This window comes from Rhea americana, unplaced genomic scaffold (assembly GCF_003343005.1).
Source record: "Rhea americana isolate MKP2758 unplaced genomic scaffold, rheAme1 scaffold_541, whole genome shotgun sequence".
Classification (NCBI taxonomy): domain Eukaryota; kingdom Metazoa; phylum Chordata; class Aves; order Rheiformes; family Rheidae; genus Rhea; species Rhea americana.
In genome coordinates, this window is record NW_028186692.1 from 42,379 (window position 1) to 55,771 (window position 13,393).

At 44.0% G+C, this 13,393-nt stretch overlaps 1 protein-coding gene across 5 annotated transcripts in view; it reads right to left on the reverse strand.

Moving 5' to 3' along the window:
- The window catches only part of LOC146588079 (uncharacterized), a 44,123-nt gene that overhangs the window by 28,810 nt on the left and 1,920 nt on the right, over positions 1–13,393 (reverse strand). For all 5 annotated transcript variants that reach the window (XM_085318584.1, XM_085318583.1, XM_085318585.1 and 2 more), the window contains exons 2-4: positions 8,889–8,963; positions 6,211–6,260; positions 3,411–3,464 (exon numbers count right to left, since the gene is read on the reverse strand). In XM_085318584.1, the coding sequence (XP_085174710.1) occupies positions 3,411–3,464; positions 6,211–6,260; positions 8,889–8,963 (179 nt within the window). The remainder of the gene's footprint in view (positions 1–3,410; positions 3,465–6,210; positions 6,261–8,888; positions 8,964–13,393) is intronic.

Consider the following 13,393-nt stretch of genomic DNA (forward strand, 5'->3'; position numbering starts at 1 on the left):
ATGTATTGATGTTTGCATTAATCCCCAGTAGAACAAGTATCCGTGGCTCGGGCATTCTCCCCAACAGCAATTATCTTCAGCTTAAAGGAGGAAAGAAATCACTGTGTTCCAAAAATACATACAATRAAGAGGAAAAGGCTTTCATTGTGGAGGGGTCTCAGAGAAAGAACAAAGAGGAGAGACAAGGCTGTCAGGTTAATCAGATCACAAGATTGAGAGGAAAAAAAAAACTAGAAATTACAAGTGATTTCTGCTCTGGCTTTCAAAGACATTGGGTACTTACAGCTCCCATCAGAGCCATAGGTAGARGTACTGCAGAGGAATCACATCTTTAAATATCATTTTTAGACCAAACACCTCAAAATTCACCAATATTAGCAAATGCGAATTGATTTTAGAAAGCAAATCTAAGGAATATTAAGTCCTCATCAGCTCAGGTCAATTAATTTGTAGCCTGTATCTGTCTGGCAAGTGATGCACTTAATATCTATGCCCAGACTGCTCACAGCCAAAAAGAAAGACGGAAATAGTCATCCTCTGAGCATGGCAGGAAGCTGTATAGAGACAAGTGTTTCAACCAAGGTCGCACAAAGCATCTGAAGCTCAGTGCAGCTCATTAAGTACACAGAGCATCCTCACTCCTAGCCAGTTACTAAAAATAGCTGCAACTCACATATGCAAACATTAGAATGAATCTAGAGATGCTGAATTTTACTGTAATTGTAGGACAGTAGATCTGAGACACACTACATGCAATTCCTTTTTAGAAGAGCAGCTTATTTGCAAGCAGAGCATTCTCAGCTTAGTCATTTCTGTCAACACTGACAGCTCTGAGGAAGCCAGGAACCTCTTCTCTATATCCAGAAGCACACATCTAAATGTAATGTCAGCTTATGTGATTCAATTCACTTCTCTACCTCAGAGAGACACTGTTTTGCTCAGTCAAGCAGAGATAGAGAGGCTTAGATACAAATGTCATGAAAATCACATATATATGCAAAATCGGGTTGAGAGAAGACAGGGAGAACATGCTCTCATGACATTTTACTCTGTGGCTCCCTACACCTCACACCTGGCACTCTGCAATGCTATGATATCACATCATTCAGGAAGTCAGCTAATCCTAGAGAAATTGCAAATCACTCATCTCAGCTGCATGGATTCTGGCTAGCAAGTCCTCCCATTTCACCTTCATTCTACTGTTCAGACAACACGCAGTGCCTAAAATACATTAATTATGCAGCGGTTTAAGTCACTAAAGTGTCTGGGGAATTGGGCAGTGGGGAGGGAAGTCCCTCAAAAACACCTAGCTCAGTCATGGTTTAGAGAGCAGCTCTGTAGATGGCATTTTACAGAACAATCAGTAACTGCATGCTCAGCTCATGAGCAAAGGGAGGGCACACCTCACTGCAAGTTTTCTCATTCCAGCAGTTTTAGGTAGCCCTTTTCAACAAACCTTTCATTTGAAACTGCATCCTTGCCTGCATATCCAGTGAATGCTAGACTGGAATCTGCAGGAAGATGTTAATAAAAATTTCCAATCTCTACTCAAGAAGATGAAAGGAATCATAAGAAGATAAAGTCTGGCCACAGGAGGAATTCAGACACAGGCAGCTGCTGCAGTTGCTATTTTTGGACAGAGCCAGGCCCCTTGCCCTTTTGAGACTGGCTTGCTTGTTGCCAATGTTAATAAGACAGATATGGCTTTAATACARACCAGAATGACAGCTTGTAAGTCAACTGAGATCCTTTTGCTCTAAAAAGCTAGGTAAAGGCAGTATGAAACAGAGAAAGCCCTTCTGTGTGGCCTGGTGCATCAGGAGAGCCCACATGGTTAACACAGCCATCAGAGAACTGGAGGAACCCTAGGAATAAGAAAGGTAATGGCCTCACAAAAGCTCCCACGCTCCTCAGTGCAAGGATCCCAAAGGGCACAACCAATGTGCTAGGGTCAGAAGTGCGGAGACAGTCACAGTGGGTTTGACTGTGAGGAGGGATAATCCAAGCATCCACAYTGCTTTGTGCAATAAAGGCATTTAGCTGCATTGTGCCTCAGTTTCCCCATTGTAAAACAGGGACCTTGTCTCCTTCCCAGAGATTATGGGAGGTCTCACCAATACAAAAATGAAACTGATTCACATTCTACATTGCAGAACGTAASGAACATTGGTTGTCTCTAGCTCACATGAGAAAGGCTGAAACTGATCTACTGTCCAAATACAAAGGCGGTAGGCAACAGAATCCCAGGACAAATATGCTAGCCCACCAGGCTAAAAAAGCCATCCTAGGCTTGCTACAAAGCTCAGTCCTTTAGACAGAGCTCTTTCCCCTTCTCCACCACACTGAGCACAACATCTCCTAACACAGGCTCCCTGCAGAGCCCTTAACATACCATACCCCATTTCCAGGCAGCTGTGCTTCCTGCTCAAATATTTCACACACACTGGTAGATCTCAGTCTGCCTCTCTGCCCACCTGAGCAGTGGGATGCTGAAGGCTCAAACACTGCACTTCCCAAGGCGACTGTGCAAACTCATATGTAAAAATGCTAAGAAGGAAATGTTCCTACATACTCAGGATCTGGTTAAGACTCTAAAATCAGCAGRCATACAGCAAAAATTCACTGGGCCCCAAAAACTCACCAAGATGATGACTTCCCTAAGCAGTAATATCCTCCAGAGCAATCTCTTCCTAAAAGCATGCAGTAAAACAAAACATTAGCAGAAAAGGGTACTGAGCAGAAGAAAATAGGTCTAACAGAGAAAGTCAGCAGTGGGTGACAGAGCTGTCCTGTGAGGTCAAAACACAGCAAAGGCTACAGAATCCACATGCAGTGTCAATGGTCATGTAAAGACTAAAGGGAAACATATTGATGTGGCTTCATCAAGTCTTCAGTCAACATTAGGGAGGAGAGAAAAAAAAGCCGTATTTATATCACTAACAAAACCAAACTTTAACACTGAGATGTGCTTCAGGTACAGTATGATATAAGCCATAAGATACTATAAGCCATCCCTATCTGATCCACATACCCGGACCAAAATATATTCTATTAGCCCAATACAGCAAGTTATACTGAATAAGCCCATTTTCATGTTAAGTGACACAGAAAAAGAACACGCTGAACAATAGAACTCTTACGTGATAACTACACAAAGTCCACCGTTGAAATGAGGTAGAGATGAAGGCCTGATGCAAAGCCAGTAGAATATAAGGAAACGCTCATGAACCTGAATGGTCAGGAGCAAATGTAGGTCTGTGTGTGTTGTCTCCTCCCTCTGGGCTGGCACTAGCTGCAGGAAACCCTTGCTCTCTCCTAGTCACCCTTGGCAAATGAAAGCACTGACTTTCCTTCCAGTGTATGTTCGAGTGTACAGATGATAGTTACCCAGAAGCAGGCTTTTCCCTTACCTTCAGTATTTTGTGCTGGGAGCTTAGGGCCCCATATCTGTTCATAGAATCTTGCTGGAAAAAAAAAAAAAAAAAAAGATCAGAGTGACATTAGATGATACATACACGAGTGCCTGCCCAGCCACTGCACAAATAGCAAATTCCCACACACAGTCACACACACCCTGACTGGGAACTGGCATACAGAAATCATCAGCATAACATACAGCCTGAGCACTGCTGGGAAAAAACTCTTTCAATTAGCTACCAGCTAATTAATTGCAGGCACAATTCACGTTCTTTGTCCAGTTCCGAGCTCTGAACCCAAGAGCAAGGAGAAGTTTCTTTTAATCACTCTTTACTGACTTAAAGAAAAGTAGTCCAGTTTTCATGTCAGCTCCACAGGGGTAAACTTGAACTCCACAGAGTATAGGAATTACACGAGCTTAAGTACAGTTACCACTGACGTCAAATATGGCAGCTGAAGTGCAAACAGGGAGAGGTTTTGCTCTCTTGATTGGCATTTGAGGTAATTTTCCCCAGACTTTGGTTCTTCACCTAAGAGGGGCCCCAGCACTGGAATAGCTTTCTAAAGTAAAACTCTCCCCAAACCAGATTGAGCAGTCTTTACTGCAGCTCATGCTCATCAGACAATGCTACACTTTCATCTACACACAAATTGCACCATTTAACAAGGAAAAGGGGGAAAAAATTGATCTCTAATTGAGTAAATATAAGGCAAAATCCTGTAACTAGGCACAGCTCTCAAACTGAGCTAAATTGACACAAGCCAACAGCACAAAGGGATTTGCATGTGTCTGCAGAGGGAGTTCTGCACCAATTTAATAGATCTGCTCACATCTCCAAGGTTTATACTTTTCCCTTTTGTCTCCAGTGTACAATTCCTCACTACAGCACCAGCACCTCAACACAGCAGACATGAAATCCACCAGCTACCTGTACTCAGAGGCTGGGTCCCCAYAGCGCTGATGGCACCAGAGAGAGAGCATGCTGCAGCTCTTCCTATTACATGCACTTTTACAAGCACTTTTGCTGGAATCTATATATGAGCAATTTACACCAGCAAGGCTGAGACAGCAGGCATGGAACTCTAAACCAAGCACCAGGCAGAGCTATTTCCAATATAACCCACAATTTGACTTACATGATAAATACTCAACAGGATATGAAATATTACCAGCAAATGAGTATAAATTGTAAGGAAGCTGCCTAGCCATTAGAATATTCAGATATTCATCTGTAAGCGTCTTTCCACAATAAGATAACTTTCAGCAGTCACAGATGAGAAGGCTAAAAACAATCCCTCTTTTCCAGCATCTCACCAACAGATGCTTCAAGAAAGGGATAAAACCAGCCTTAAAACATCAAGTGAAGAGGACAGACTAATCCAGAGATGCATTTCTTCCTAAATCACATTGAGTCTTTTTGCCCTACTGAATGAGAAATCATAAGCCCTAGTATTTTCTACCTATTAGTGTATTTGTTGATGCTATTCCTGTTCAGATCTGTCATCCCCCTTCCCCTCTCAGTCCTCACTAACATCTCCATCAGCATCAATATTTTGTTCAACCAAAAACATTCTGCTACCTGATGTGCTGTCGGGTAAATGGCACAGGATGACCTTTAGTAAGGCCATCTAATGAGGCAGGACATTTGTTTCACAGGCTTTCTACGTCCCACAATGAGCAGCGATGGAGCTCGGTCCTTCAGACAGGGTCAGATCATGCACTATTTCAGTTGTATAAATGGACACAAAAAGCAACATGTGGAATTAGATGCAAACACTTAGAAGACCAAGGTTCCCAAGACATCTAGCATCAAGCACCAGGCAGAGCTATTTCCAATATAACCCACAATTAGACTTACATGATAAATACTCAACAGGATACTCTGTCTGAATTCAGAAGCACTGATGTTTTCACTGCTGCTGTTCACAAAGTATCACATGCTGGTTGTTTGACTCCATTTCCAGGCCAATTGGGGAACGCTGAAGGTGATGATGAGGGAGTCCCACATTGCCTCAAGGAATGGTTTCTCCATTCCTGCCCCTTTCTCTACAGCAAGGAATTTCCTCTCCTGAGCAGATCAGTTATACCATCAGTCTCCACCTTACTTGAAGCCAGCAGAGTGGAACCACACAAGCCAATTTCTCAAGACACAAGGCCTAGGGAAGACCATCATTTCACTTAATGCACAAATCTTTGCATAGCCATCAGTTGGCCAGCAAACACGCATCCCAGTAAGAACAGGTCACCCAGCCCTGCAGCAGGACAGCGCTGAGTAGGGGATTCATACTGCATCTCCTGCATACACCCCATTTCAACTTTGCCATTCACAGGCCAGGAGAAATCATTTGTCCATCCTTGGAGACAGATAGCAACAGATAGATTTTCCCCAATAACACAACGCCTTTCTTCTTTATGTTCCCTGTGGTGTCCTTTGTTTGGCTTCCCCAGGACTCTCTTCCACCATGAAACAGAAATTTCTTTCTCACTGACAGCAACACGACTCCCTGATACCCCAGGAGCTGGCAATCAAGTCRTCTACTCTGTTATTGCATATGGAAAAATAGGCAGGATAGTTCTGGCATGATACATCCTTCCCTAAGCTGAAGTAGATCCTCACAAGCCAACAGCCCTGCAAAGTGGAGTCAGCTAAAGATTATCTTGCATGATCTGCCATCTTGCATACCTGCCAGACAGCAGCACTGGCCTTATCACTGTAGTAGTACTGAAAAGACCTTCCCCATTCTTGTATGCACACAAACACACACACACTCTGAAGCATAGACCATACCCACCTTCTCTTTGTTGAGAGCTTCCTGAGCTTCTAATTTATACACTAAAAAATCTAGAAATGGAAGAGGAGACAATTTAATGAGCCGGAATTTACAAGGATCTGTTTTATATTTTCAGAAGGAAAAGAAAGAAACAGCCCCTTGCTAAGTAAAATGTTGCAGCTCAGCAAGCTGGCATGCAGATGCTTCCAGGAGACTCCTACTCAGTGCCACCAAAAATACAGTAGTAGTTTCCATGAAATCTATCCACCCACTTAGCCTGGCCTAAATATCCTGCTTTTTCTGTTCTATAGGCAAGTGCATTGGTGACTTCCACTTCAGCCCACACATGGCTGCATTTTGATAGCACTGAAGCTCTAGAGTGAGAGATGATTCTAGAAAAGAGGAATCACAACCTCCTTCTGGCCTCACAGAAGCTTTAATATCTGCTGATCTCACCTGTGCTTTCCTCTTTTTAAGAGAAAGTCTGGAAATTGCCCTCTGGCTTGTTATAGAACAGATCTGTTCACATTATCACTGTCTGCTATCCAAACCAAAATCAAAATGAGTAATATATAAACATGTAATGTTGGTCTGGGCTGAATGGGCATTCATGAAGGGCACTTCCACAAAGCACATCATGGAAGCCTCTGGTGCTCACAAATTTCTGCTCCGGTGATACCTAGATCCTTTCTAAAGGGTGATATTTGCTAGCAGAGGTATAGTTGAACCAGAAATTAAGCAAGGTGTGGGCCCAGAAAAGAATTTAATGTGAGGAGATGCAGTTGAAGAAAGCAGATGGTTAAATACCACAGCTTAGTCACCAAGGCTACAGAAATATTCTGTTCCTAGTAAGCAACAGGTACAGCAGCAAGTCCCCAGAGTGCAGCARAACATCTTGGCTTGTACTTCCTCACTGTGACAGTGACTAAGGCTATGGTTCTCAAACCTGGCCCTCTTCCAGTCTCCCCCAAAATTCCAGAGATGTGAATATTACCTAGTGAATTTAAGCTAACAAGCTCCACTTTTCTGTCATTTTTTGCTCTCCCATAGAAATAGTGCACAGAGATCCTAGCCCACAAACTGCTGGCTGGAAAGCACACTGAACTACTAGGAAGCCTGCTCACATCGTTACTGYTGGATAAAGGGTGCCACAGGACCAGAACACCAGAATGGAAGTCCAGTTCTGCTCTGGCCACTGAGCTCACTGTGGGATCCTGCATGAGCTGCTCTGTAGGTCAATCTAAACCAGGCTGTTCAGATCATATACTCCACGTGCAGAGATCTCAGCATTACTTGGCTTCCATTTGCAAGATGAGGCACTGGGCAAAGTCTTTTAGAGAGAACGGCTACCCTTTCATGCTGCATTTGTACAACACCTAATACAGAAGGAGTCGTGAACATTGAAGGAAGTTTTTAGGACCCAAATGTGTAAAGAACAAATCACAGATGATAGTCTCTGACAAAAGATGGCACTGGAAGGTCTAAAGTTTTAAATCCAATGGGCCCTTCAAATTCTGTTTTTCCAGACAGGTCAGAGGAATAATCACATCATCTTGCCAGAGCACAATGACAAAGGCATTACATGATTTGACACTTGCTTCGCTTCTCAGGAAGCTGGCCACACAAGCACAAAGCAAATGAGAGAGAAKTGCACCACTGAAGCTAGTGCTGTTTGTCTTTTATCCATGAGTATCAAACTCTCTGCTGGCTTAGAATAAGAAGCCTTTTGAGTCAGGCCATGGAGCAAAGCTCCATGTTATTTTAAAATCCAAGATGTGCACAGCACTGTGGCCATCAGACTTCATGCTCCATGACAAGAAGCCATTTGTTAGTCATTTCATTTTCTGTTAACCCTCACCAAACACATGAAAGAGACTGGAACTCAGCTTCTCCCTCAACAATTTAGTCATATGCTAGAGCCAAATCTAGATGCTCTATGCCAGCATTTCCAGAAATTAAGTGCATGTAAGACTAAGGAACAGTAATGTTACTCCACATTATCAGCTCTGAAGATAAAAACCAAACCGTTAAGTTGCCAGCAGCAGTCGGATACAAAGGGGCCTGATGTCCAAGCACACTACTTCACTGAAAGATGTGTGACTTATTCTACTGGYTTCCTCGGTCTTAAAATACTCTGCCTATATATCTATCCTTGGAATTCAACTTTCAAGGGTCATGCAGTCTATCGTGTCCACATACAGTGTACTGCAATGCTCCTAATATTATTAGTAAGCACTTGTAGAACTCAGTGTCTTAAGATCACCTTATAAATATTGATGCCAATCACAGTATTTATTTTTGTGAAACTGAACAAGTTATTTCACAATGTGACAAAGTCTATATATTTCCAAGAAGAAAACCCAGTCCTGTGCCAGATATAGCTAATCGGTTTTAAAGTGCTCAAATGCCACTCTATGGGTGCTGTTATTCACAGATTAAGTTGAGGACTCATTTTGCTTTAGGAGAAAATACAATACCCCTCCCAGTCCATGACCTCCCAGCACCTTCTGCCCACGGGAAACAGACAAATCAGTTAACTGTTCTCTGCTTACAAAGCAGGGATGAGTCTCACCTGGACAGGATTCAGTAAAGTTCACACAGTGCTTTGAAGGCAGTGCTCTGGGTGCCGCACAAATCTTCCCACAGGATAGCTGGAGGGCTTGCTAGCCAATACTATTCTACCCATGCAAGAGACTCACCTTCCTTTGTCTTCTTRTGTTCCCCTCTCTCCTTCTGCAGGGATCGTTCCAGCCTGGATCTGTGCTCGTACACAACTAGGGAAGCAGAAAGAGGCAAAACRTGAAGTAAACCCTGAGATTTCTTCCATACATGCCTTTCCCCAAAACAGGCTTCTCTCAGGTCATATATACAGAGACGTATGTGCACCTCAAATTCTGCTATGGACTGGGCCATCAGGTGCCTAAGACAGCAGACTTGAGCAATAAGCCTTTCCTATTTTGGATGGTCTGCACTGCTACAGCTTTCTGGGCTTCAAGCACACAGTAATTTTCAAATCCAGGCCAAGGAAATCAACAAYTCTGAAACATATTCAGATGCCTGGTGCCCTAAACAATGTTGGGTCCAGTTACCAGTTATTTGCATTTCACAGAATCACAAAACGGTTAAAGTTGGAAAGGACCTCTGAGATCATCTAGTCCAACCCCCCTGCTCAAGCAGGGTCACCTAGAGCATGTTAGACAGGATCACATCCAGGTGAGTTCTGAATATCTCCAGAGAAGGAGACTCCACARCCTCTCTGGGCAACCTGTTTCAGTGCTCTGTCACTSTCACAGTGAAGAAATTCCTCTTCGTATTCAGGTAGAACTTCCTGTGTTTCAGTTTGTGCCTGTTGCCTCTTGTCCTGATTTCTTTGTCAACTGGGAATAGATAAGGACTGGAGCAGGGTAGGGACTGACAAACAGAAGAAATGGCAATTCCTGATGAAACACACCAGCCCCTCATCCTGTGGGTATTTGTGGTCAAGTTTCTCTCCATCGTGCTTTGGAGTCTAAGCTGTGAAGCCCAAGAACTGGTTTTAGCAGCCAGTGGTTGAACTGTATGTTTGCAAGCCAAGTCCACTGCCAGGTTAAAGACRGCCAGAGCCTTTGAGGTTATCAGCTCTGTAAGGGCATCACTGCATGCAGGGGAGAGGTTTTTTCCCCTCCCCCACCCCTTCTTCCTCATTAACTGGCTCTCAGATGGATAAAAGCTACTAAGGATAAATGGGCCAAACAGCTCCCTCCGTTTCACACAAGTGTCAGTGCTCTGCACACAGTTTTGCGCTGCAGCCACATGACAAATGAAAGTGCCAGAGAAGCCTCCTGAGCAATGATAATTTTAATCCACTCTGAATGCTAAGAGCTTTTCCTGAGTCACAGCATTCAGCTGCACCAGGCTCCTCTACACCTCCTCTACCCAGAGACTGCCACCATGCCAGAATGGCACTGGGCAGCAATTCAGAGGGGAAAGAAAAGGAAGCCTGCCTCCAGAGTTAAGATCTTCAGGATGAGTCATGCCACAACGCACAGCCTCTGGGAAAAATGAACAAAGCGGGATGATTTTTTCACATATAAACAGCTAATCCAACTGTTTGCCAAGATCCTGCCAAGCCAAAAGCCCCAGGTTCTTCACCCTCTCACTGCTTGTGAGTCCACAGAGGCTGCCAGCTCCAGTCRGGTCATATGGTAACAGCAAAAATAGCACGTATCCTGCACTAACAGGTATTTTTGCTACCTGAGAGATGATGCTCCAGCCTGGGGAAATACTAGACRTGGAATATCCACATGTACATCTAATATTTTAGTGTGTTGATCATCAGTGGCACCAAGCCTAAGACAATGCATCTGTCACTTTTAATATGCACAAGGAGATGAGCTCAGAAAACTGACAACCTGAAAATCAGGACAGGACATCTTCCAAAAGATCCTACAGCTCATCCAGGAACTACAAGGTTGAGATGGAGATTACACAGGAATTGAACTCTGGGATCAGAATAGTCCTTTCTGGCCTTAGCATCTGCAAGTTTGACATTTCTGAACAATGCAACTACTCTTCTGGCTCTGCCAGCCTGGGCTCATCAAGTGGCAAGCTCAGCCCAGTCCCAGTATGAGGAGCCATTCCTCAGGCATCTATTCAAGCCCAAGGTCTCTCCATCTGAACCATCTAACTCCCTCCCTCACTCCCTTAGAGAGTGGATAAAGCCAGCATCCTAGGCCAGAAATTCCCAGTGTCACCATCCCCATCATCGCCTTCTTTCTCCATCCCTCATTAAAAAATGATAGACACATCAAAGGTGAGGATCCTTTACCTGGGCTGGCCACTTAATTTTTTCCTGTGAAGTGAGATCACACATCCTAACCGAGAAATAATGAGGCAAAAGCAAGGAAGACAAAAACAACACAAATGCTAGGAAGCCTTGTTYGAGGAAACTGTAATCTTAAAAACATCAGCCACTTTCTAAAAGCCTCATCAGCTCTGGGCACACCAGCTTTTATTAAGAGCATCTCACTTTCTTGAAAGCTTTCTTAGGAGAGCACTTGAGGACAAGTCTTTGACATGATGTAAACCTCAGGCCAACAGTGAAGTCATGGCAGCAGAGACTAATAGGGATGACAACCAATTAACAGGTTTTAAGATGTCCTTTCATGAGCACTGAGCTTCCGGCATGTATTTGCCTGAGCAGCTCTAAGAGGAATTCCCTATATTGGTGTTTCTCCAAGCAGTTTTCAGCATACACAGAGCAGCACAGGCTTCCAGAGCCCACTGTGCTCCTTCTCCTCTCCCAGCTACTTACCTAAAAAAGCTTTTCTCTCTGCTGCTTCCCTTGTTACAGATATCAAGAAAATATTCCCACCAGTCTCYATCCAGTCACATGAAAACTAACTACTCATGGCATCACAGTCTTGAGTCTCCCAAACAGGGAGGCAACAGCCATGCTCCTGAATAATCCAGAGCAAGGGACAAGGGAAGCAGAACAAAAGCCAGACTTACCATACACTCTTTTCTAATCAAGAAGGATGCCAAAGGAAACAGCATTCAAGAAACACCTAATGGTGAGGCTAGAAGAGCTGTATTCTCATACTCAGCCACCGTACAATGGCAGCCCATTGTGAGAAAGAGTTCCTGCATCTCAGACACCAGTTTAATATGACATTGTCAGGCTGCTTTGGAGAGAGCAGAGAAATGGATGGTGCTGTAAATGCACCCTCACTTCTTTTCTGTTCCAAGAATACTATCTGTTAGTGAACCAGCAGAAATAAAACCTCTACAGTTTCACTCCACCAGAGCCTTCAGGGAACAGCGCACACATGCACAAACACACATCTGCAAGAAGTAGGAGCTTGCAAAGAGACACTGCTTTTAAAGCCACTTGCTACACAAATCAGCATGCCTCGAGTTTTGAGTGAGAACTGATATAGAACAAACTAATCTGGAGTGCACACCAGGTCACAGACTGTCAGACTTTCTCTAATCCCCTCTGAACCTTGTGCTATACCACCAAAGACCCCCAGACCACAGGTCTAAAGGCAGAGCCCAGCATTTATCAGGAAGGCCTTCTCAAATATATCTCCAAACCCCACCCAGCAGAAGTGAGACACACACACACACACACACACACACAGGGACAGAAGAGCCAAGCAGATTCCTCTGCGATTACACCTGGACCACTATAAGAAAAGTGGGTCAGCTGAATCACAGTAAACAGAGCAACTTCTGTATACAGCAGCAAAAGCTAGCTGATACAAACAGTACTAGCCACTGGGTAGGCTACAAGAGCTTGGACAGGGACACACACAGGTGACAATACCTCCCCATCCTCTTTTCACACCGTGCATTTTACCTCTCAGCAAATTCAGCAGCTCCTTTGCTCTTAAWTTAAAACAGAGCAGATGAGATCCATTTCCCTGTCTGCAGCTGGTACAAAAGAGAATATGGTAAAAGCACTGCTGACTTCAAGACAGCTCTGCAGTGAGTACAGCTTTGCTTCCTCCACTTGCTTTCCTTCTCCTTTTGCTCACTCCTTGCCCAGCCCTTACACTTTCAAGTCTTATTTACAGAAGCAGCCAGAAGCATTAACAAGATTTTGTGCTCAATTATGAGAGGAGCAGGGAATACCTGGTAAGTGAAAGGACACAGGGTAAACAGTGCTGAATTCCACCTCATGATAATACGGTCCTCCTTTTGTAGGGTTGTGAAGAGAGAAATCAGACAGAAGAGACTTATCACAATTAAAAGCATGCAATGAGGCAGCACAGGGACAGCAACAAAACACCTGGGAGCCCTGACTCCCATACTGTTCTGGTTTTGGCACCAAATCAGCACAGGTAGCAGTACAAGAAGGCAGCACAAAGGCCATGGCAACATGTGCAAGATATCACTGCCTGTATTTGCCAATCACTTGGCCTCTTCCACCAGTCAAATCCAAAAAGTTTTACCTTTGTAAAGAGAGTTGGACAAATGTTCTAAAAATAAAAAGGGTACCCATGGCAACAACTATACTCGGGAATGGGAAGGCTGACAGTAAGTTAGAAATGCCAGCAACAGACTACAGCTCTGCCATTCGAACACTCTTGGGTGGAAAAATATTATGAGCCTGACTCAGTTGCTTGCTTGAGCCTGCTGTTTCCAGAGCCACGGTTCTCGCAGGCTGCCACTGTCACCTTATTCTGTGAAGAGCCATCCCTCTCTCCAATGCAAGCAAGAA